Source organism: Ambystoma mexicanum, chromosome 5q (assembly GCF_040938575.1).
Source record: "Ambystoma mexicanum isolate Mex_15411 chromosome 5q, UKY_AmexF1_1, whole genome shotgun sequence".
NCBI lineage: Eukaryota > Metazoa > Chordata > Amphibia > Caudata > Ambystomatidae > Ambystoma > Ambystoma mexicanum.
In genome coordinates this window covers 1053240904-1053265559 of record NC_090933.1, presented here as the reverse complement: position 1 = coordinate 1053265559, position 24656 = coordinate 1053240904, and the positions used below count along the sequence as shown (strand labels likewise).

Genomic DNA, 24656 nt, shown 5'->3' with positions numbered 1-24656 from the left:
ACAGCAAGTGATTTACACTTGTTTGCTGACATGTAAATGAACCTGTGGCCCATCTAGGATCACAGAACACACCAACACATTTTTTGAGACTTTAAGAGAAATTGATTGGCATTTTTTCAGTGCCAGAAGAAACCATGGTACATTATGACAGAGTAAACATCTTCACGAAAGGCTGTTATAGGGACGTTAGTGATGCATTAGCAAAGATAATACACCTAGCCATAGTCCAACCACATTGTATTAGGTATGTCCTACATAATGGCTTTGAAAGGGACCTACAGGAGGAGGCTGGCTCACATTACATAATCTTGTATTGAGTTCCCTTCTCAGTTTTGCCATAAGAGAAATTAAATGGGTCACTCTTCAGTTAGCTGAGGGTATATGTTGTGGTTCTTCAGGGGAGGCCCATAAAAATAGATGCTTATGTGTCGTGGTTTGCATCCCAGGTGAACTAAGGAGCCTTTGTTCCTATAGATCAGCCAGAGAAGACTAAAACTAGGACTCCCTGACCAAACAATAGGGCAAAAGGGTGCAGTAGGCTGGAGTGCTGCCAGGTACTTGGTAGCTGTAAACAACTGAAGAAAGCATTAGTGTTAAAACACTCTAATACCAGGTTTACCACCCCAGTCCCCAAATGCTGATTGGCTGTGGAGCACTTGCAAGGAAGTCAGGCCATCTATTGGATTTACCCTCCTTCATCATCACTCATGTGAGTGATGATGAAGGAGGGTAAATCCAATACAGGCATGGGACTAGACCCGGATGGATCAAGGACGTAACTAGAGGGAAGGTACTACCGGGCAGCCCTAGGGCACAACTAATGGAAAGGGAGGGAAAGGGCATCGGGGTCCAATATCTGAGATGCCAAAACCAAATAGGAAGTCCGTACGCCGGTCCAAAGCTAAAGTCTGTATCCAAATGATCTGAATATCTAAGTTCAAAGTCACCAAATCCAATAGAGGTAATCCAATAACAATCCCACAATCAAAAAGGATGGTCAAGAGAGCGTTATCCAATATCCAGAACAAACGGGAAACCAAAACCAAGATTCACCACTCGTAATAAACATCTGAGAAGCAGGGATTTGTGGTCCTAAAACCCTTAAATAGACTGCCGTAGTGTGCTTCAATTGCATGTCACTTTACATCAGGTGACGTGTTGTCGTGTCACTTGCTCGCCGCAGTATGGTGGCAAGTCGAGAAGGAAGCCATCATGGGTGCCATGCTGCCCCAGCAATGCGCGGACAGATGGAGACATCGCAGTATGCCGCATCCTTCCATATGTGAGTGGAGGAAATCGCAATGCCACCGGTAGGGCGTGGCACACAGATATTGGAGCACACCACTGCCTCCTATAGGTGTGTGGAGAGTGTAGCAGTACAGGGCATGTGACACTATGGTAAAAAGTCTGCCTTTGTCTTGCTTAGTGCATCAACACCTGTGTATATGGTTTGTAAATATTACCGATTAATGATGAGCATAAATCTGTCCAGTAATCTGTTTCCCAAGAAATGTGAGTCTATTCTGCTTGTATTTCGTGCCTTGTTTTTAGTTTTGTAGGAAATGTTTTTAACTTTGGCTCATAGGTTTTGCAGCATGACGTAGTGTGGCACAACCAGAGTGTAGATGGAAATCTGGAGGACTACAAAGACTGAGTGGCGTTTGGTAGTTACGAATAGAGCAGCCATGTTCAAATTATGACTTTCCCCCGCCTAACTCAATGGGGGCTTCTCTATTGTGGAGCATATTACACAAGTTATTTGTTTTGCCAATCATTATTAATGTTATGTATCCCAAGTCAAATTGTATTTTCAGCATCCACACTCTCACGTTTCCTCCAGTACTGCATTGCGCGCACCCATATGCCGCAGTACTGCATACATCAATAGCACTATATCCACAGACCACCTCTAGCATTGCACAAACATACATACGGGTTACACCACTACACCAGCACTTCACCTACACACCACCCATACTGACTCCAACACCACTCTCTTCATATAAACATCCAGCGCTGCGAGCACAATTACAAATACATCCTAATTTCGTCTGTGCCCTAGCAAACAATAAATAAGTACACACACTGTGGCGCAGTATAAGCAGCTCTCACCATAACTCTTCCCAGCAGTGCAGATATATGGCAAGCATATGGCCACAATGGAATATGGTCTTGAAGTGCTAACTGTGCAAATTGGAAGCTGGGATTACTATGATTTTTGCACAGGATTACTGGCTTTATTGTGCTCTATGAATATTGGAATGTGGCCTTACTGTGCTCACTGGCCATAATGGAAACTGACAATGCTGGTATTACTGCTTGTAAGGGTGCAGAAGACTGGGTCTGACACAGTGGGGGCATAGTTGTTGGCAAAGACATGTATTGCAAAGCAAAGAAAATCTTATCTTGCCCTATAACTAAGAGGGGTTGCCCTGCCTCAACAAAAAAACAAAGGGTTCTGTCAGAATGTCAAATAAAGTTCAAAGTCCACCATCCTGTGTCAAAACCTATTTCCGCCCCTTACGCTCCAAGTTAAACTATGGAAAACTGGGTAGCTTCTGGATACAGAAGGCTGACTCCCTCCTTCTGGGCGATCGGTTGCTTCTCACATCTTAGTGAGGTAGAACTAACAAAACAAGAGTTCTCCCGTTATTGACTCAAATGTTCTCAGTATGGTTTCCAGCATGAATACTCCACCGAATATATAAAAAGGGAAGTCTCTTCAATTCTGTTTTCAGTTGATACCATTAGTGGACTTTTCCCTCTGTACCCGTAACAATCTTGAGCTTCTCCAAACTGGTACAAAAGAAAGGATCGATGGGGGAGTGTCTTTTCCGTTCTTTTCTCAGTCTGTCCGATTCACCGAAACACATTTCTCAAATATCAAGGGGGAATTCTCCATTCCACTGGTTTTCTCTCAAGCTTGCTGATGTAGATACTGGTCTGGCTCACTATCGTTCCAGACCTGGTATTATCAGGGAGGATTTTCTCCCTTCCCCTCATCTCTTCCAACTTTGTTTGCGAAATGACAAGTCAGGTTCACTAACCTGCCAGACTTATCAATGGAGGTTAAAGTTCCAAGTGTTCTTTGACTCTTGACAAAAGGGTCTCTGTCCCCGTTCCACTTCTTCCTCAAAGGTCGTATAACAAAATTTGTCCCAGGCCCCTGCTTGTATGCTTCTCGGTCTTTCCTGACTTCATATGGTCCCAGACCTTGGTTGTGTGCTTTTCCGGTCCTCCTCTACTTTATGTGGGTCCTCAGCTCTTAGTTGTGTGCTTCTCGGATCCTCCCTGTCTTCACATGGGTCCCTGACCCTTCTGTATGCCTTTTGCAGGTTTTCCCCTCCTTGCTTTGAGCCCCACACCCTTGCCCCTGGTTCTTGTCTTCCTTTTGGGGCTTTTACTGTACTTCCCCTGGCCCTTGAACCTTCCCGGTAAACTGCGTACCTGATTGTTCATTCTCTGCAGGTTGCAGGCTTTCCTGGGTGCTTGCAATGTTCACGTGGTCTCTCCTCTCAAGCTCTGGATCGGCGCTGCGGGGGTTCTGCAGTGGAATCCCTTCACGGGTCGTAGTGGTCCCGGCCTTCCACACCGACCAACTGCTTGAAACACCAGAGACTTGGCCTTTGGTGTTTGGCGTGCAGTCTCCTGCTCCTGGCTCTGCTCCGTGCCAGCCTCCTCCTGTCTCAGCGCCCCAGACTCCCAGCTTCTCTTCTAACTCGCTCTTGTGGGTCCACCAGGGTGGGTTGGACAAACCGCATAGTCCTCCTTGCCTTTTTATAGTTACATAGTGTTCGTATTGACTGGACCGCGTATGATGGTCCTGCAGTAAAATCTTTCCTCCTTGATCTTCTTTATCTCAGTATTTCTATGTACTCCGTCGAGGTAACTCTCAATCTCCCTTGTCTCAGTACACATCCTATGTGGATGGGGTCTTCCACTCTACACAAAAATATCAGATTTTGGGAAAACAGAGGTGACTGAGTAGATTAAGAGGGTGTTGTGTTCTTCATAGTCATAGCCCCAGTACTTTCTAGGGAAATGGTATAATATGGTTGTCACTGGTCCCACAGGGGGTTTCCCTTCCAATGAGATCCACCCGCTAAGTGCCACCCACAGGGGGACTATTGGGTAGCAGCGTTACCTCCCTGGCCTCATGGGAAGGGGCTCCCCCTATGCACGCAGTGATGATACCCTGGGATTCGTCACACTGGCCATAACATTAAGTCGGCAAAATTGAAGATGGCATTGATGTCCTACTTGTGGATCAGAGTCTTGCACTGCTCTGATAATTGGGCATATTAAAGCCTTACATTGCTCTTACTATGCATATCCTTGACAATCGTCTAAGTACCTGAGAATAAGATGTATTTAAATGGTGCAATTATGTGATGGCAACATGTGATAATGGCGGAATTAACTAGTATATTACAGCAATACCAGTCCTATGAGTACCAGAACATGTTACTACCTGGCAAATTCTAGTGATTCCTTGTTATATTATGGCATTTGATGGTGAATGGTGTGAGTACCTAGAGACATGATGCCAATGCCTGCACGTGTTGTTTTGTGTTCGTCCGTCTATGCCCTACTTGTCCACTGTCTGCAGCATTATATGTAGCCTGGGTTGTATATAGTGACACAGATCATTGTTGTATTTAATTCATTTGATTATGGGTGTCGGGCTAAAGCAATCACAACAGCAAAAATGACTGAAATATTCTGACTCTTCACTTAATGAATATGCAGACTTTTGTATGAATTAATATATGTTTGGCTTGCAATATAGTTCCCAGTGAGAATTAATGACCTGAAGCTTGGTATCTTATAGCTACTCTGCGAATCCAGGAAGGTCATCCCTCCCCCCGCCCCCATGGGGGAGCCACCCCTTGTGAGACTCGGGATGCGATTTCCCCTATGCAAAACCCTCCCTAGGGGTTTGTGCAAGCGGGATCTCACTGTGAGTGACACCCCCTTATGGAAAAGGACTCCCAAGTGGAAGAAAGTTAGAATATCTCAGCCCTAATGTCCCAAGTTTTTTCTACATACATGAGACCAGGTAATATTAATGTAATGGGGCACTTCATGCTTGGCTCCTTAAAGAAGAAGCCCCAAGATCAATGAGACGGTGTCCATCAATGTATATATCGACACATAAAGGACAAAGCCCTTACCTGGAGAGAGAGGAACCAATGTGAATCTTGCCACACAGACCTGACGTTGTTGCTACAGTGTGGAGTCCATGCAGCCTGTAGGCAGGTCTACAACAACTACATGGTGAGCTGGGATCATGCGCAGCACTGCTGAGCCTGGGTGTGTCGGAGTAAAGCAGCTCCAAGGTCTCTTCCTGCGACAGAACACACTGCAACACCGGCTTGCCCGAGAGTAGGCAGCCGCTGGGAAGGCAACCACAACAGGATACAAGTAACAAGCGTTCAGAGCAAGATGGTGCAGCCTAACAAGCACATTTGTTTTGATTCATTAGATGGGGAATCGTTCCCTTAGCAATAGGGCTAGTTGAGGAACATTCTTTTACTTTAATAAAGTTTGAGGTGTTTCTCCAACACGCCCTGTTGTCTGCGTCCTATCTCTGATCCACCACACTACAACATGCTTTTTATGAATTGCCCCACAACTTGAACATCTACACTCCTTGATTCTCTATATCAGTAATGCATATCCATGCCTAGGAGCCCACCAGTACAATTAACAGTTTAGCAACCTGTGACTTTCCCACGTCAATTCAAACATTCTTCACTTTTATATGCACATTATTCTTCAATCTGAGTTTTACTGCTCACTTATGTTTAACGTTTGCATATTACTAACTAAAATTAATACTTCTTGTAGGAGTTGGACCAAATGGTGATCTATGAATTGAAAACTGGTGGAGTTTTGTTGCACCCAACATACACAATCGGAAAGGAAAAGGAAAGGTATGCCTTGATCGGTCTGTAGCTCTCGAGGGCTTGTAAATTGTTTACCTGTAGAACCCTCTGATTTACTCTAATTTCTCAATGCTTTAAAGAGGGATAGATTTGCCCATGTGAATAACTACACATATTTCTGAATGGTAAAATTGTTTATGGATGCTCCCACCCTCAATACAAAGCATTGTCAGCAATGCAGATCTTTCATTCCTTCAAGGCCAGCAGAATAGATGCATGTAATTCTCCATATTCTGGTATCCTTTGCACAACAATTCAACATTTGCTGTTACCAACTCAAACCCTATGAAATGTGATCACCTTATCATACAGGGGTATACTATGCTGCAAATTATTCAGCTGCTTTTCACTCCATGGTAGTTTGAGGATGCATGGAGCCTGGCCTGCAGAAGGGATCCGTGGTCTCCTTCAACTCCTTCCGGTGTAACTTTCCTTTGATCAATCTGTAACATTTCCTTCCAGCATTGTGGAATAGGCGCGCACTCTGTTGCCAGTCAGGTTTTCCTGCATTGACTTCTCCTCCAAACGCACGTTTTCATGACTCCATCTATCTTCAGGGAGGCTGTGTTTCTTTACCTTTTCAGGCGTGTCTTCATTTCCTTTTCAGGTGTCGCAGGTTAATTGACTATAGTGTCTCTAAGGATTCTGTTACTTGTATTTTTCGCACTTGTTTTCTCTTGCAGGTGACTGGAAACAACTCCCTCCATGGCACAGATCTTACCCTTGATAGGGGGAGGGACAAAGCCATGTTTGTGGCTCTCCATTGTAAGGCATGATGGCCCTGGTGCTGCAGCCTTTTGAGCCCGGGACTCCTGGAACATAATGGTTAAGAATTAGTGACAAGAATTTTGCCAGTCAAGTTTTCCTTCATTGACTTCTCCTCCAAACACACGTTTTCATGACTCCATCAATCTTCAGGGAGGTTGTGTTTCTTTTAGTATTAGCAGGACAAATGTGATTACTTTTTGAAGATGGATTTTGCAAAATCCTGAACCAATGCTATGCAATAATGCAAATTGTTTAATCAAAGACTAACGTTTTTCACACTTGCAGCCTAAAACAATTTCGAATGATGGTATATGCTAAACATTTATATATAACTATTTTATTTATTAATGAAGAATTACAAGGTTCAGGCGTCGGTCTCATTAAGTGAAGGAGAGGGCAACCTATCAGACATCCATTCAGCTCCCACAGGATCAGCAGGCACATGCAGAACACTCCCACTGTTGACATGCTCTTGGTTATATATTCTATATGTCCTCCCATTCGTGACATCATTCACTCGATCACTCAAGCATGCATTCACTCAGGACACAACATACGCATGTTAAAAAGAAAGACCCCACGCAACTGATTGAACCATACAGTCGGCAAACTTATGTCTTTTGTGGGTAAAGATGATACAATCTGTCTGGTAAGGGGTGGGGGCGTGAATGAGAGGTACTTGTAAGTAACTGAGGGCAGTGTGCTTGCAAAATACTTCTCCTGTCAAAGAAAGCTAGAGGATATAATCATGTGGGTAGCAGGGATGGCCCATTGACTAAAAGAGGAAGGGTGTTCAATGACCCTGACTCCTCCCAAGTGATTTTTTGAGATTCTTGGTCAACAACAGTCTCCTGATGGCTCAAGGCTACAGGAGCATGGATAAAACAAATAATGCAAAACATTATCACAATGGTTTATCCTTACGTCCTTTAGGTACAGGGGTCTGACCAAAACAATTAACACTTCACTTCAAAAACATCACAGAAGTGGCTCTTGATGGCCCCTGGTTACAGGAAGATGACTAAACGAGTAAGGTATCTGTTTGACGTTATCAGAATAGTGTTCTTATGACCTTTGGCTAAAGGTGAATGGCTATAACAATTAAAGTATCAATTTGAAGTGATCGCATTAGTGTGTCCTAATATCCCTTGGGTACAGAGGAATGGCTAAATTAATTAGACATCTCTTCGAAATTATCACTTACATGTCCTTCATTACCCTGGTACAGAAGGATTTCCAAAAACAAACAAGGCCTCACTTTGAAATGATCACATTTGCGTCTTCCATTAACCTGTGAAACAGGATGAAGCCTGAAAGTAAGACAAGGGATAGGAACCTGGATATCTTGCACTGGTAAGTGTAATATAGTAAACTTAGTTTACCACGTTTTCATGTAAAAAGGGTTTAATGGGTGGTTAAGGTAGGTCAGCAGACACGTGTTTTGACCCACGCTGGTCTTTCTCAAGGCTAAATTGATTCTTCGCAGCACACGGTTGGTGAGTGAGTGGGTTGGTTTGCTGATTGGGATTATCCCGATTGGCAAGAGCAGAGCCGGATTTCCGGTGCTTGGTTGGTTTGTCAAAGTTTCACAATTATCTGTGGTTCTGCAGTCCTAATATATATTGGCCCCAGTGGACTGGGCTGAGCTTGCACTTATGGCTTGCGGCCTGGTCAGCTGATCCCCTGCTTGAGACATTTCACTTACATGTCCTTTATTACCATGGTACAGAAGGATTTCCAAAATCAAATAAGGCCTCATTTTGAAATGATCACATTTGCATCTTGCATTAACCTGCTTAACAGGTTAATGCAAATCTCAATTTATCACAGATAATTTCATAATACAGCACCATATGTAATAGTTATAAAAATATGTTTAGATGATATAGTATCAGTTGTCTTGTTATATTTTCTGATCTTTTTTTTGGTTTCTTCCGTGTTGTTACAGTTCATGTCCCTGAATGACTATTGTTAGTCCGAAATGCATTGGGCTTTTATTTCAATTGTCTTGTCTCCACATTAAAATGAAGGCAATTTTTTTGAATATTATTACATATGGTGCTGTATTATTAAATTATCTTCGTGAGAAATTGACATTTGCAAAATTTTGATTTAACAGTACTGCAAGATTTTCACCAGGGGACACTATAGCTCTAGGGAAGATCTCGCTGGTCTCATGTTGGTATAACTGTTTTTGCATGTGTGCCATCCACATTTGCCTGCTCAGCAGTCGGAATCTGCTATCTGCAGGTTAATCCCAGAGCCAACTATATCTCTGATCCCACTTCTGGATCATGGGCCCTACCTACGATTGCTCTTCCTATGGGCCCATTGGCTCAGGGTTCAAGTACCTGGGTGACCGGATCCGTCATTTTGCCCTCTAAAAAGAAGCATTTACTTATCGGTTTGTTCTGCTTTCCCGGATCAGTGTTTTCAGGACTCAACACTATAAGTGCTCCCCTCTGCGTTATTCAAGATGTTCCCCCTTAGGGGTCCCATGGTCCATGTTTGTCTGGTTCTGCGGGTTGCCTTTAACCACGTTGCCCCATTGGTTATCACCTCTAGTCCTGGGATTCTGTGTCTTGAACCCTCCTCTGGATCTCTTCTTCCAGATCTCCACTGATACCTGAGGGCTCGGCTGCTCCACCTGTGGGAAGTGTGGAGGGTCAGGAGGACGTGGACACTCTGAGGACATGTTCCAAATGTTTTTTTAAAGGATAGGTGTAAGGCCTAACTGTCCCCATTGCTATGGGATATTCCCAACTTATATATCTAACTAGGGTTTTCGTCAGTCATCCGTGAATGTCCAATTTAATAAGTCAGCTTGCCAAAACTAATCTAACTGGCCCTGCTACTATTACAAATAAACTAAGGTCAGGACAACTCCCTTCTCCCGAGGATACTTCTTGTATCAGTCTTTGGATTGCTGGTTAAAAGGTGATCTCTAGTTACTTGCTGGATCAGTTCATGTAGCTCTTTCATGAGATTGTTAGCTTTTCTCTCCTCCTGAAGAATATCTTTCCTTCACCCTTTATACATTCTTTGATCCTTTTTTGTGTTTGTATTACTTTATTTAGTATAGTGTCAGATATGTTACCACATATAACACATTTAAGCGAGAGATGTGGAATTGTCAAATTGTCATTGCAGGTTACAAAGACGCATTGTCATTACAGGTTACAAAGAAGCATTATCATAACATAAGCATTATATATCACAGCCGGTATTATTGTTCAACATTCGTTCTCTGTAGGAAATTACGAAATGCACCCCATATGTCTGTGGCTGTGCAGGCAGGTGTAGTCATTGAGATATAGCATTCTTCCCTGTCATTAGCCTGTCAGTCAGTACCTGGAGCCATTCGTTAACACTAAGGGCTGCACTGGATTTCCAATACTTCAGAATACATTTTTTAGCAATTAGGCAGCCCAAATTGAAGAGCCTGCAGATTTTAGCAGGAGCCTTACCTATATCCCCTAGCAGATATCTAGGGGGTGACTTTGTAGGGGATATTTCAGTAATTTCATATAGGACATCTGCAGCTGACCGCCAAAACTGGGAAATCTGTGGACAACTCCAATACATATGTAGCGATTGTCCAGCTGCCATGTTGCATTTTAGACACTTGTCATTAGTTGCTGGTGCAAATCTTGAAATGTGTATGGGCGTGTAACGCAGATGATTTAGTATCTTGAATTGTATTGGTCTAAAACGGACATTGGGGGAGATCTCTTTTGTCAAGTGGCACCAGTGCAACCATTGGCCGTTGTGCATTGTTATAACTAGGTCTCTTTCCCATTTCCCATTGGCTCTATTGTTGGTTATTTGGTTGGCCTGGCACTCCTTTTATAGTCTGGACACGAGTTTCCTAGGGACCTTACTAGTCACGATCATTTCTACTGGTGTGCAGGTGATCGGTTCTTGAGGAAAGGAGGGCCATCAGCGTCGGAATGCTGTCCGCATTCTAAAGTATTTAAAGGGATCTAATCAAGTGTGACAAATGTCCCATCAGGGAAGAGGTCGTGAAGCAAAAGCTCCTCTCCAGGGTCCCACATACTTTGGATATCATTATCATAAGTCTGAGAGAGCCCCGGCCATCTCCATTAAGGGGACGGACCCACAGTATGGTGCCTTCAGCCCCAGTCTCTTAAAAAGTCTAGACCAGACATTGACCGTTGTGCAGACCAGGTCAAATGAGCATGAGTCAAGGTGTCGACCACCAAGGATGATTTTTTAGGATTGAGGGTAGGGCACTATATGCTTCAAGGTCTAAATGTAACAGGATATCTTGTGAGGTTTACCAGTATCCTGCATATTGTGCCTGTGATGTAATGTAGAAAAGCTCAGTCAGGCTTCATTAGGCCTCCCTGTTCAAATGGCTCGGTCAATCCCTCCCATTTCATTCGCAGAGTTCCTGTTCCCCATGTGTATCTAGCTACAATGGAGCGAAGTTTGTCAAACAAAGCGCAACCCGGTCATACCAGTATATTGCAAAAGTAATATATCAATTTGGGAACTACGATCATTTTAAGTATTGAGCGTCTGCTATATAAATAGGAAATCTGGCCCAGAATTGCAGCTTAACGCACAAAGAGTCTAAATAAGTTTCGTGGTTATCTGCAAGTAAGGAGTGTTACACTCGTGAGACCAGTATGCCCAGGTATTTACTTTTATGAGGTACCCATCTGAATCCCATTAAGTCAGTCGGGATGTGTGTGTCATCAGTTAATGGGAATAGCTCAGATTTAGCTTCGTTAATGCAGTATACGGAATGAGTTGTGAATTTTCGGATGTCATCCGGTAGCAGAGCCATGTTTAATTCTGGATTCTGGATTTATAGCAGCGTGCTGTCGGCGTAAAGGGATATCATTTATGGTGGGCCTGTAATATGGAGATCCCTGTGTCTGTCTGTGCCGCATTATGCAGACAAGGGGCTCAATCGTCATGGCAAAAAGTGGGGATAATGGGCAGCCCTACCTTGTGCCACGTCCCATTTTGAAGGAGGGAGAGAGCGCGCCATTAGTGCACACTCTAGCTGTTGGGTTAGTGTAAAGGAGACTTATTAATTTGGTGAAGTGATTCCCCAGTTGCATTCATTGGAGCACCGCAAAAAGGAACCGCCAAGAGACAGTCCAAGGCCTTCTCTGCGTCAAGTGAGGCAGCCACAGCCTTGGCTCTTGGATCTATTTGAGCTATAATGCAGAAGGGTCTGCGCAGGTTAAATGCAGTCGACCGTCCCGGGATGAATCCGGATTGGTCTGGGTGAACCAGTGTTGACATGAAGGGGAGGAGATGAGCGGACAGAATTTTGGCAAATATTTTGGTGCCAGTGTTAATGAAAGATAATGGCCTGTATGAGGCCATTTCCGTAGCCGGTCTTTTTGGCTTCAGCAACACGTTAACAACCGCTTCGGAAACGGTAGGGGGCCGTTGTCTGGACCGCAATTATTGTTCCCAGACCTTCAGGAGTTTGGGTGCCAGAATTTGTCAGAGTTCTTTGTATAGTTCGATTCCTGTACCATCGGCGCGGGGGGCCTTTCCCGACAGGAGAGCCATAATAGCCTCGACAACTTCTTCTATTTCAAGTGGTCGATTTGAGGTCTAGCTGCGTTTCATATGATGGAGACGGGAGTGGGATATCATTTAAGTAGTTGGCCAACTCTGCGTCAGTGCACATATCACAATTAGTGGACAGGGATTTATAATATTGATGGAACTCGTTGGTATTTCGTCATGTGTGGATAATATGTTACCAGACTGTCCCAAGATCGCTGTGATGTGTTGTGACCCTTTTTCTGATCGGATAGCGTTCAAGAGGAAGGGGCTCGGCCTATCTGCCTCCCCGTATCGCTTTGCCTGGACAAGCTGATTCATTAGTCGGACTTCCCTGTCTGCCAAACCGGTAAACCTGATCAGGTTACCCTTAATAAGACCCAGTAGCACTCTATTATGTGACAAACTGCAGTCTTTTTCTACCCTACCCAGTTCCCTCTCGTCTCCCTTAGACCTCCGGCAGTGACTGAGATCACCTCGCCCCTCAGCCACACCTTGAATGTTTCTTAGGCAGAGTATTGGGACACAGATTTCTTGTTTCTCAGAAAAAAGTCAATTAAATCCTCTCGCAATGTCGTAAGAAATTGTGAGTCCAGTAGGCACGAAGGGGGAATTTGCCAAAGCGGGCAGGGGCAACCGCGCTGTCACACACTACTGTCAGGACAACCAGTGAATGGTCAGAAATAGTTCTGGGATAAATCTTACAATCTTGAACACGTGCCATCAGTGCCGCTGGAAGCAGTCAGTAATCAATTCTGGACTGTGCATCGTGTGCCGATGAATAATAAGTGTATTCCCTTAAATTTCGATTGCGGGTCCTCCAAACGTCCACCAATTCTGTTTGTTGCATAATATGAAATACCATCCTGCCTGCGTTAGTCACGTCCCGTTGGATATCCCTTGAGCGCTCCACTGCGCAGTCCAGAATCTTGTTGAAGTCACCTCCCCACACTGTAAGGGAGTGGGGACCTACGGTTAGAATTTCTGCTACTTGCCGATAGAATTCAGGGACATCTAAATTTGGGCCATATGTGTTGACTAGTGTTATATCTACACCTGCTAGTCTGCCCCATAGAACCACATACCAACGCTGGGGGTCTATGCAGCGCTTGTTTTCTTGGAAGGGTAGTGAACGGTGTATCAGAGTCATAACTCCTCTAGCCTGAGACGAGTATTCAGTGTAACCCTGCTGGTTCCCCCAAGTAGGTGCAAATCTTTCATTGAGTGCACCCTGAGAATGGGTTTCCTGCAACATTATCACCTTTGGGCCGTGGCGATTAATATATGACAGTATTTTCCTTGCTTTAATAGATTTGTTTAGGCACCGGACATTTATGCCAATGTGTATTAGGGTAACAGTATGCACTTTTTAAAAAATAAACATATAAACACTGCTACAAACCTTATCAACTCCCATAACCTTTGGTGAAATCTGTACGTCATTAACCCCAACTCGACAGACATTCATCCCACTACCCTCATCATCACCCCCAACTAGACGATGTATCCCAAAATGAACTGTGGGAATTTCCATAGGAGAGCTGTGAACCGGGTCTGCGATCTTGCAGCTGGTTGCAGTGACTGCAGCCGTTCCCGGTAATATTAATGTTGAAAATGTAGGCAAGTTCTTGAGTCCGGAGAACACAGGTCGATTCCAGGATCATTCAGTCATTTTCCATGTCATCCAATTTGTCGTTGCATGGGCGCGGGCCGTGCTTACGATCGCGGTCTCGCTGCGGAGAGGGAAGATGCCTCTATATATGCTGTTGCCTCAGTCGGGTTCTCGAGGAAATGTGCGCGGCCCCCATGCTGGATCTGTAGCTTGGCGTGAAACATTAATGCATATGGAACCTGTCCGATTCACAGTAGTTTCTTCACTGGGTCATATGATTTCCGGATAGCTTGTACATTTGCAGACAAGTCTGGGTAAATGTGGATTTCTGAAGACTCATGAAGAAGTGTGCCTTTCTCCCATGCCAATCGCAATATTAAGTTTCTGTCTCTGTACTTGAGCAATCTTGTCAAAGTAGTTCGCGGAATGGCTTCAGCTCGTCCAGGAATGACGGGGAGAACTTTGTGTGATGAAAAAATAAATTTAGCAAATCTTCAACAAAGGTTTCCATGGGACCTTTGCAAGCTGCTTCGGGGATCCAAATTATGCGAATATTGTTGCATCGCGAGCACGACTCCAGTTCCTCGAACTTGTTACAGATCTTGTTGGCATGCCCAACGTCCTCCTCCCACCTGGCCTGGGCGTCAGCATGTCCTCCTGTAGAAGCCTGTACAGCTTAGTGATCTGTCCCCGTCGGGGGCCCTCCTGCAAAGCATGTTGTAGAGGGTGGAGGTCCCTCAAGGCCCCCTGTTGGACTGCCGGCTGTGAAATCCAGTGTCTGACCTGGGCGTATGTAAATCTCTCCGTTTCTGCCAGCTGAAAGCAAATCTTACATTCCTCGAAGCAGAGTGGGGTGCCATTGTCAGAGTTGTGAGAGGGTCCGCAGGCCCCCTTTGGACCATCCGCTAAAATTTGCTATGTCCATTCCAGGCGAAAAGTCTGGGTTCCAGGGGATCTGGGAGAGAGGACCTATGCCCTTAGGTAGCTTCTTCCTGCGTCGGGCCCACGACCATGCGCCTAGGGTGGCTTTGGTGGATAAAATCGTCTGCCAGCGACTGCAGGTTATGCCTGGAATGTGGAGCAAGGAGTTCAACTGGTGAGGAGATTTAGCCTATTCGATAAGAGTCCATTTTGGGGGGTTTTCCTGTTCCACCCAGGCCGTAGCGTTTGAGAGTTGGGCTGCTATGTAGTAGTTAATAAATTGGGAAGGCCCAGGCCTCCCCATTTGGCCGCTCCAGTCATGACCCTTAGCCGGATTCTGGCTTTACCCCCTTTCCAAACACATTTTGAGAGTTTCTTCTGTAGCTGCTCCAGGGGTCGTTTCGGAAGGGGAACCGGCAGTGTCGAGCTGAGATATAGAAGTCTGGGGAGACTTGAAAATGAACCTTTACATGCAGTAACTCTGCCAAGCAACGAGATTTCCTGTCCTTCTCAACGTTTCAGGCCGGCTTCCAGTTCCTTGAACAGAGGGGGAAGTTTGCTGCTTACAGCTGTTTCGGGTCTGCTGTAATATACCTAGGTAGGAGGAGGATGTAGTGTTCCATTTCAGCGGTCATTGTGGTTGGACAGCTACTGTACCGTCTGTTCCCAAGTTTATCCCCAGTGAGTCCGATTTAGAGTAGTTAACCTTAAACCCTGCCACTTTTTCAAAGGCTTCCAGTTCTGCTAGGGGGGCAGGGAGAGAGGATTGACAGTTTGTGAGGGAGATCATTAAGCCATCGGCGTAAAGGGAGATTTTAAATTGTTCGCCGTCTATGTTCATTCCAGCTATCCTGTTATCCAGGCGAATCCTTTGAGCGAACGGTTCCATCACGAGGGCAAAGATCAGTGGAGAGAACAGTGGAGAGAACGGGCATTCCTGTCTCGTCCCGCATGACAGAGGGTAAGGCCGAGCGTATTTGATTTATTCTCAGTGATGTTTTCGGGGCTTGATAATTAGCTAGCAGCATCTTGCGGAATGCAGGGCCAAACTGAAAAGCTTCCAGTGTGACGTGCATAAAGTTCCAGTCCACTTTATCAAACGCTTTGGTAACATCTAAGGTAAGGATTGCTAGTTCCTGCTGATTTTGGGTGGCTACTTCTATGAGGTTGAGGGCCCGACGGATACTGTCCCCTGTGCTTCTGCCTCTAATAAAGCACATTTAGTCCGGGTCTATGATGGATGGCAGAACCATTGCCAGTCTGTTCGCCAGCACTTTGAAGTAGACGTCCGCGTCCACGTTAAGGAGGGAAATAGGTATGTACAGTGTGTAGTCTTTCTGGTCTTTACCGGGCTTCAGGAGTAGGATTGTGATGGATTCTTGCATGGAGGGGATTATTGTGCCTGTGTCTCAGAAGGAATTGAATAGTTTGTTCATTGGGCCTAGGAGTAGGGGATAGAAGAGCTTGAAGTATTAGGCGAGAAGCCATCAGGTCCCGGGGCCCTGGGTTTCACATTTTTGAGCACCTCCTCGATATCTTCCGCAGTGATGGGGACCTCCAACGCAGACCTGTCTGTTTCCGACAGGTGTGTGAGATTGACATGCGCCACAAAATTGTTCCTGCTGTGCTTGCGGCCGGAGGGAGGTAGTCAACGTGTCAGCTAGGTGGGCTGTTGCCTACTGTAGTTTTGCTTCTTGCCCATACAGGATCCTGCCTTCCGCCCCCTTTAGGGCAGTGATGTAATTTCATCAGTGGGTTCTTGCTAGTTTGCTAACCAGGAATCTGTTGGCCTTGTTGCCATTCGCATAATAGCTTTGTTTTGTTCCGATCAGGTTCTGGGCTGTGTCTTCGGCATAGTAGGCCTCCAGTTTTGTGCAGGCCAATCTCAGGAGTTTAGCTGCTTTAGGTGACCATCCCTTCTTGTGTAGTGACTCTGCTTTAGCGACCGCCTTTTCCAATTGCTACATTGTCTTGGCGCGTCTTTTATGGTGTGCTGCTGCCTGGACTATTAATTCTCCTCTGATCACTGCCTTCATGGCTTCCCACCTTGTTGCCGTGGAGGTAAGGTCTGGCGGGTTCTCTTTGAAGTAGTTATGTATCGCTTTGGGTATGGAGTCACGTACCAACATATCGTGTAGCATTGGTTCCTAGAGAGCCCATTGGGGCTTCTCGAGAAGGTCCGGGTCGAAGATCCGAGCAGTCAACAGAATTGGAGCATGGTCAGAGCGGACCTTTGTGCCGATCTCCAGGTCATCGGTGAACGTCAGCAGTTGTGGACTTGCCAGTATCAGATCTGTTCGGGACAAGGAGTGGGGGACAAGCGAAAAAAATGCGAAGTCTGCCGTTTCGGGTTGGAGGACCTTCCAGGTATCTACGACCCCCAAGCTTTTGAATAGGTGCCAGAGGCCTTGTGCAATTCTGTAATCCCTAGGTGCTTGAGCGCCGGATTTGTCTATCAGGGGGTTGGGGACCCCATTAAAGTTGCCTCCTATAACTACTTGGCCTTCGATGAAGGGGAGGAGCGTTGATTCTAGATCGAGGAGGAAGGTTTCCTGGCCCTGGTTGGGTGCGAATATGGCTATTAGCGTGTGTAGTTTATCATATAGGTCACCTTTTATTGCAATATATCTGTTGTCCGTGCTCTGCAGGCTCTCCTTTTCCTTGAAGGGCGTTCCCCTTACTACTAAAATCGCTGTGCCCCTTTTCTTGCTGTTACCAGATGCCAGGTACTGGATCGGGAACGCCCAACTACGCAGCCGTCGGGAGTGTTCCAACAAGTTTGTCTCTTGGAAGAACACTACTGAGCTCTGGAGGTCCTGCAGGAGCCTGGGAGTGGATTTGCGTTTTTCCGGGGAGTTCAGGCCTCTCACGTTCAGTGAGACGTAGCACAGCTTTATATGTGGTGGGGGGGCACCAACCGAAGAGACCCATCAAAGATCAAAAAGCAGACCTTAACCAAAACAGGCCCAGTGTGTCCATCCACTCGGCTGTGGCATATCGTGGGACGCAAGGGCGCTGAGAAGTGTGTTCTGGCACAGAGATCCGTATGCTTCTTGTTAGTTTTGAGTGGCGGGAGGTCCACACCCCCCCGAACCCCCTTCAGACTTTCATCCAGCGGTCTCGCTGTGATTTCGGGGTTGAGCTTTGGGTTTTATCCGGGTCGGGTTCGTCAGGTCTTCGTCAGGTCGTCGTCAAGTCTTCGTCTGGAGTCGATGGCTCACCTCGCATAATGCCTCCTGCTTCTTCGAGGGAATAGATTATATGTGTCTGTCCTTCGAACGAGAATTGAAGTGTGGCCAGAAACAGCCACCGATATTTGATTTTTTGATCCTGGAGGAAGACAGTTAGCGGTCGCAGGGCTCTTTGTCGCTGGACTATAGTAGGCGCTAGGTCCTGGAACATTTGTATAGAAGCTCCTTGATAAGTCAGGTCTCCCTGCGTGCGGCTAGCTGACATAATTTCTTGTTTTGTGGCAAAGAAGTGGACCCTGGTGATCACTTCCACTGCATCTGTCATGGGGGCGCCCATGCGGCTTCACAGTCTATGGGTGCGATTCAGCATGAATAACGATTTATCACAGTCCGGCAGGAGCCTTTGGAAGAGGTAACTGATGTAGGCTGGTAGGGCCTGATCTGATACTGAGGCGGGGAACCCTCTAATGCGGACGTTATTCCTGCGTGCCCTATTTTCTAAATCTTCCTGCTTGCAGTGCATGTTCTTGCTGTTTTCTTCTAGGGATTGGAGGTTCTGCTGCAGTTCAGTAATCTGTGCTGAGTGTTCAAGGACTTGGTCCTCTGTCTCCCCCACCCTGTGTTCCACCTCCTCCATTCGATTATCCAGTCCCTCCAATTTGGTCACCACCTCTGTCATACAGTTGCAGAACTCCACCTTGATGTCTGCTACAAGGGCTTGAATATTGTCTTTTCGTGGCCCATTGGCTCTGGGAACCTTCGGGAGATGTGCCCTGGCCTCTAGTGGGGTCAGCTTTTCCGGATCTCTCCTGTGGGCATAGCATACTGGCTATGTCCGCTGATTTCGGGCCCTTCTATTTGGCCATCGTGGCGTTATAATGGGAGCCGGCTGGGGCAGAAGCTTAGGAGAAATTGGATAGCCGGGTTCCTGTTGCTAGATCTGAGCCTCTGGAGCCCTTGTGAGATCACAGGCCCAATAGGGGTTTTGCGGGGTTATGTGTTCAATAGTGGAAGAGAACTGTTCTTGCTTGAGGGTGGAATCACTCCGGTTGTGAGTGAAAGGTCCTTAAGACAAAGCCGGAGGCGGTGTTCGAGTCTCTAAGCGTAGATGTGCCCAGAGCTATGAGATGGGCCCCCTGCCTTAACTTAATGGGTAGAGGGGTTTCAGTTCCTCTATTTGGGACCCTGACAGCTGTGTGTAGGGCTCCTTTTTGGCTGTAGGGCCAGTGTTGGTTCTCCCTCTTGAGTGGGCCCAGACTGTGCTATGGAGCACTGTTTATTTGGGGGTCTGTTTGCGTGGAGTGTCTGGGGGGGGGATCAGTTCTTTGCAGCAGCTTTTGGGCTCTTAGCGGTAATTCCGTGTCATCTGGCCCTCCTGCACACTCTTCTGCCATCCAGACCATCTTCTACTAACCCAGTCACTTACCATTGAAGCTTCTCTCCTTTATCTTGAAGTTGCTCTATACCACTGTTTATTGGCGATCATTATTGTGCCCCTTTTATTAGGTGAAACACTGTTTCACAGAACATTGACTATTGCATGCTCTGATAAGCCCTATAAAGTCTTGTGATCCTGTAGTTTTTCGTAAACCTTATGGTTAGGAGGACACGATTGCTTTTACTTGCGCATAGAAGATTCACTTAACTTTAATTGTTTACAGTACCTACATTATAGCTTGTTACCTTTTGTGAGGCAATCTTTGTCAGTGTTATGTTGTAATATGTATGTTGGGAAAACCACAGCTACTTCTCAGTTTTTACTTTGTTACATTTATAGAGTGCACAATTAAAGGGGAAGCGATCTTGAAGCCCCGTGGGTGTTCTGCTGCATAGCCAGACCTTATTAATGCTCTTTTTTTGGTTTAATTCTTTGCTCTATTGTCTTTGGGCCCTCTATTTCTTTTAACTTCTTCTGGGGGTAGCATTGTTTTGTAATTTGATATTGCCACAATTTGTTATCCCTCTGAAGTATCAAAGGTAGCTAGCATTTTGTATCGTTGTAGCTGCATGTATTTTTTTAATACCATTTCAATAATTGTATGCTCCCAAGTGTTCATGCTTCTTTTATCTGCTAGCATAATGCGGCAAACATCCTTGTGTAGCTCTCAACAACAGTAGTGGAACGTCTGAATTAATACTGCAGCAGTTAGCTATTTGTATCTGGAATTTGTCCATAACACATTTTACCTGCTGCTGTTTTTGGCAACGCAGATTTGTGCAGTAGACTGTGGCAGTAATTTGAGAAGTTTTTCATTTGAACACAATTGCAGTGTTCAGATTTTTCCTGAATTTTCTCCTGCAAAGAAGTGGCATTGGTAGTAGCGTTTAAATTGCCCTTTTGCCAAGTGCTCACTTTATAAGTATAAATGGAATTTTGGCACGAATGTTAACTTTACCTGTAAAGCAAGGGAGGTCGGGCAGCGATGAAGCCCAAGAGGTACAGTTTGCTTTCAATTTAGTATGCCGCGAGTGCTAACTTGCACCAGCCCACACTCTTCATTTATAGAGGTTCTCAAAGGAATAGAGTATTTATGTAGAAGTGTACTCTTATAACCTTTAACCTTTAGGACCCCTGTTGCAGTGTCTTAACAAAACATTTATCTAGAGCTTCGACTGCGACTTGCCCTCAGTGAAGGTTGGTGCAGGAGGCCCTTGGAATGTTGAAATATCACCCTGAAGCGAGCATGCTCGTGTTAAAAAAGATGTTGGTTCTAAAAACGTTTTTCAGTAAATTAAAAAGGTTATGTTTTTTTTGCCAAAGTTATGGTTGGTAGTGCATCTGCAACTGCAACAGTGCATTTGCAAAGTTCTTGGCATCACAGGTGAAATATCAAATGTCATTATCAATTTCATCACTGGTGATATAATCAAAGCTATAACTATTGCCACGATTTGATTACGAGGCAGAGCATCTACCCTGTAACTTTTCCCCTTTCAGAAACCCTATACCAAGAGTATCTGTGGCTGGTATCCAGTTGTCCTGCAAGTACTTTTAAATGAGTATGGCTTATGACTATGTACAAATAGCATTATCATTGCTCTTAATTCCATCTGGGCATTGCTTACAGGCCATTGTGAACGGCCATGCCCTGTGAACGACTTACCTTTGTTCACACTTCCAACAGGCAATGACCTTCAACAATGGAAAGAAAGTTTTGTGAAGTTCTGTGGAGTCTAACTAAGGTTATAGGGGTGTGGCCTGGAAGAGCCCCTATGGTTGGATGTGCATCAGACTTGGATTAGAAGTTGGTGTATAGGCCCAACACAATCTTCCTCAGAGAAATACAAATCTGTGCACCATTTTTTAAGATGGTGTCCAAAAATATGTATGTATTTCTCCAGCATGGGGTCTGGCATGGATTCACATGCTCATGAATATTCCCCGTCAGGCCGGGAATCCTCGGTAAAGAAAAAATCAGTATCAGTTTCGTTTCTGATCTGTCTTTCTCAGTAGTAACCAATCACTGGTCTCTGGGTCATACTCCCCCCAGCCAATGACTGCCCTCTCCCTAAGCCCCGCCTCTGGCAGCCATCTTCAGATTTGTACCGCACGCTCAAGTGTTGGAGTCCTCGTGTTTAGCTCTTGAGCTTTTGCTGCGTTTTCGCGCTTTTTCAAAGAGAATTTCTCATTTTTCAGTCAAATAGAGCCTCAAGCTCCACCGTCTCTACATCCGATCAACGGGTATCTGTGTCAGATTTTTTTCTACACCCCTCAAGGGTGAAGATTTCATCGCGTTACGCTTCTTGGGGGATTCCAGAAGTTTCTGCGGCCTACCCGAACATGGCCCAGGAGAAAGGAAGCTCGACGCCCGGAAAGCTGTTCAGGGTTTGCCCTGGATGCCAGCTACAGAATGTGTTCAAGGAGGACGAGCATTCGAAATGTCTCTACTGCCTTCATGAGGACAAAAAACGCACGTGGAGAAGGACTGTGCGTTTTGCAGGAACATGTCGGAACGGACCATCAGGGACCGACACCTTCGTCTCTCCAACTGACTGGAAGGAAGGAGTCCGTCAGGTGAGAAGAAGAAGTCCGAGCGGTCTTCTAAGTCCTGTGAGGGCGCCCTGGTGACGGGGGCCCAACAGAAGGCAAAGCACCGTGAGTCCGCGGGCACCGGGAGCGCCGAACGGTCGGGCTCTTCGGCTGCCAGGCAGGGCGCGCCTTCCCCGGCACCATCAACCACGAGCCAACGCTCTGGTTCGGGGAAGAGGAAATCCGAGAACCCGGGTAAGCTTCTGGAGAGGCCCCGGTCGATCTTGAAGGATTCGGCTGAGGGGGAGCGAGGCAGTGACCCTCCCCCCAAAGTGAAAGCCTCAAGCACGCCTAAGGTGGTGAAGGCCTTGATTCACCCGGCCAAAGCCTCTATCGAGGGCGTCGCAACGGTCCTGGCGCAGCCTGTGGAGGCTACACCAGTGGAGGCGACCTCGGGGCCCAGAGTCTCCCTGCCTCCGCGGAGGGAAGCCTCTTTCAGACCCATCGAAAAGACCCCCGTGAAGATCCCGGCGGATAAAGGGGGGGGCGGTGGCCATTGTGGACACGGACACAACATCCGAGGAGGAGCTGGTCGAAGTCTTAGAGGGCCTCGACGAGGGCGTCGAAGAGGCCCGTCCCCACGGGAGGGATCCCGACGAGGGTGACAACGAGAGTGATGGCGAGGGTCCTAGTCACCCGTCGCTTCCGGAGCCGCAGGATAACTCAGCGGCCATTTTGTTGGCAATTCAATCCTTATGTTCGGAGATAAGGACGAGATTGCCCTTACCACCGACGGAGGATCCGGAACCAGGCTCGACGGAGGAACCAGAGCCGGGCCCGGCGGGAAGCCCCCACGAACAAGAGAAGACGGATCCATCCAGCCCCGCCTTCTCAGCCCTCGCGGCCTGCTCGGCCTTTACCCGCGTCCCCCGTCCCTGGGGGATGACACGGGAACGGACATGGCCACGACCACGACGGGTACCGACGACCACGACGGCAGTGACGACGGGACGGAGCTCCCATCGCCAACCCGGGCCTCCCCGTCCGACGAGATCAGATCCATGCAATAATCGCCAGGGCATCCGAGCTTTTTCAGCTCTACCCCGAAGAGAAGAAGGAAGGTTTCCTTTACCAACGGCGCGAGGCCAAGAGGAAGACAGTCCTCGCTGTGCCTCTGCTGGATGACATCTGGGACGAGGGTCTCACCCTTCTCAAGAACCCGTCTACGACGCCTGCCAAGAGGGACCGGTACGAAAAGAAGTACCGGGTCCCCGACGCGGCCCGTTTGTGCCTTAGGGCACAACCGACCCTTGACTCGGTCGTCTCAGCGGCGGCCAAGAAGAAAGCGGGGGGGGGCGTCGGCCTCAACGTCAACTTCCCCGCCTGACGGCGAGGGGAAGAAGCTGGACGCAATGGGACGACGAGTTATGCCCTTGCGATCGTGGCCCGCTATGACAGGGAGTTATGGTACAAGATCGCCCCCCTGTTGGACTTCCTACCGGATGACAAGAGGGCCGAGGCCCTGGAGATCTTGCAAGAAGGCGAAGTGGCGTCGGACCATGCCATTACGGCGGCAACGGACATTGCCGACACCGGTTTCCGCAAGCTGGGCAACAGCGTTTGCCTTAGACGACGAGGTTGGCTCAAGGTGACGGATTTCCGCCAGGATGTACAAGCCAAGGTGTTGGACATGCCGTTCGACGGGAACAACCTGTTTGGGAAAACGGTGGATGAGTCCCTCCAAGCCATCAATGTGGACACAGAGACAGCTAGGGCCCTAGGCGTTCTCCGGCAACGAAGGCCGTCCTTTCGGATCACCGGAGGCAAGCAGGGTGCCTCCAAGGGATTCGGCGGTGGCTCCTCTACGTACCGCCAAGCGGCCCGCTCCTCATCACAGGAAGCCTATAGAGGACGAGGCAAGTCGGGTGGGCCCCGCTGTCGTCGCCAGGGAGGCCAAGGCGGCAAGGCGTCCTCCAAGCAAGATTGAACCGACAGCAGGGTCGGGCCCCCAATGAAGCACCCCGGTGGGAGGCCGGCTGGCGAAGTTCATTAGCGTGTGGGAGTCCATCTCCACCGACCGTTGGGTGCTGGACGCCCTGGCCCAGGGGCATGCCCTCGAATTTCTAAAAAAGTGCCCCTGCATTCCACCCGTGGTCAGGAAGGAAAATCACATCCCTCAACTGCTATTGGAGGTAAGGGCGTTGCCCAAAAAGGTGCCATTGAGCTCGTCCCAAAGAGGTTCCGGGGCTCCGGAGTATACTCAAGGTACTTCCTAGTGAAAAAAAAGACAGGAGGATGGCGCCCCATCCTGGACCTGCGACGACTGAACAAGTACATCAAGACACAGAAGTTCCGGATGGTCACCTTCCATCACGTGCTGGGACAGCTGGAGGAGGGCAATTTCCTGTCGCGTTGGATTTGGAGGATGCGTACTTCCACATCCCCATTCTGAAAGGACACCGAAAGTTCCTCAGGTTCGTGGTCCAAGGACGGCACTACCAGTTCAAGGCCCTCCCATTCGGATTGAAGTCGGCACCCAGGGTGTTCACCAAGTGCCTAGCACCGGTGGCGGCGCGGCTGCGCCTGCAGGGGATCCACGTCTACCCCTACCTGGACGACTGGCTCATCCGAGCAAGGACAAGGGAGCTTGCCGTGGATCACACAGCAAAGACCGTCCAGCTGCTCACGGACCT

The 24656-nt window shown here is 47.3% G+C and overlaps 1 protein-coding gene across 2 annotated transcripts in view; it reads left to right on the top strand.

The window, feature by feature from the left end:
- TAF2 (TATA-box binding protein associated factor 2) overlaps positions 1 to 24656 on the top strand; it is a 2148555-nt gene that overhangs the window by 425399 nt on the left and 1698500 nt on the right. For both annotated transcript variants that reach the window (XM_069621552.1, XM_069621551.1), the window contains exon 10: positions 5851 to 5936. In XM_069621552.1, coding sequence (XP_069477653.1) covers positions 5851 to 5936 — 86 coding nt within the window. The remainder of the gene's footprint in view (positions 1 to 5850; positions 5937 to 24656) is intronic.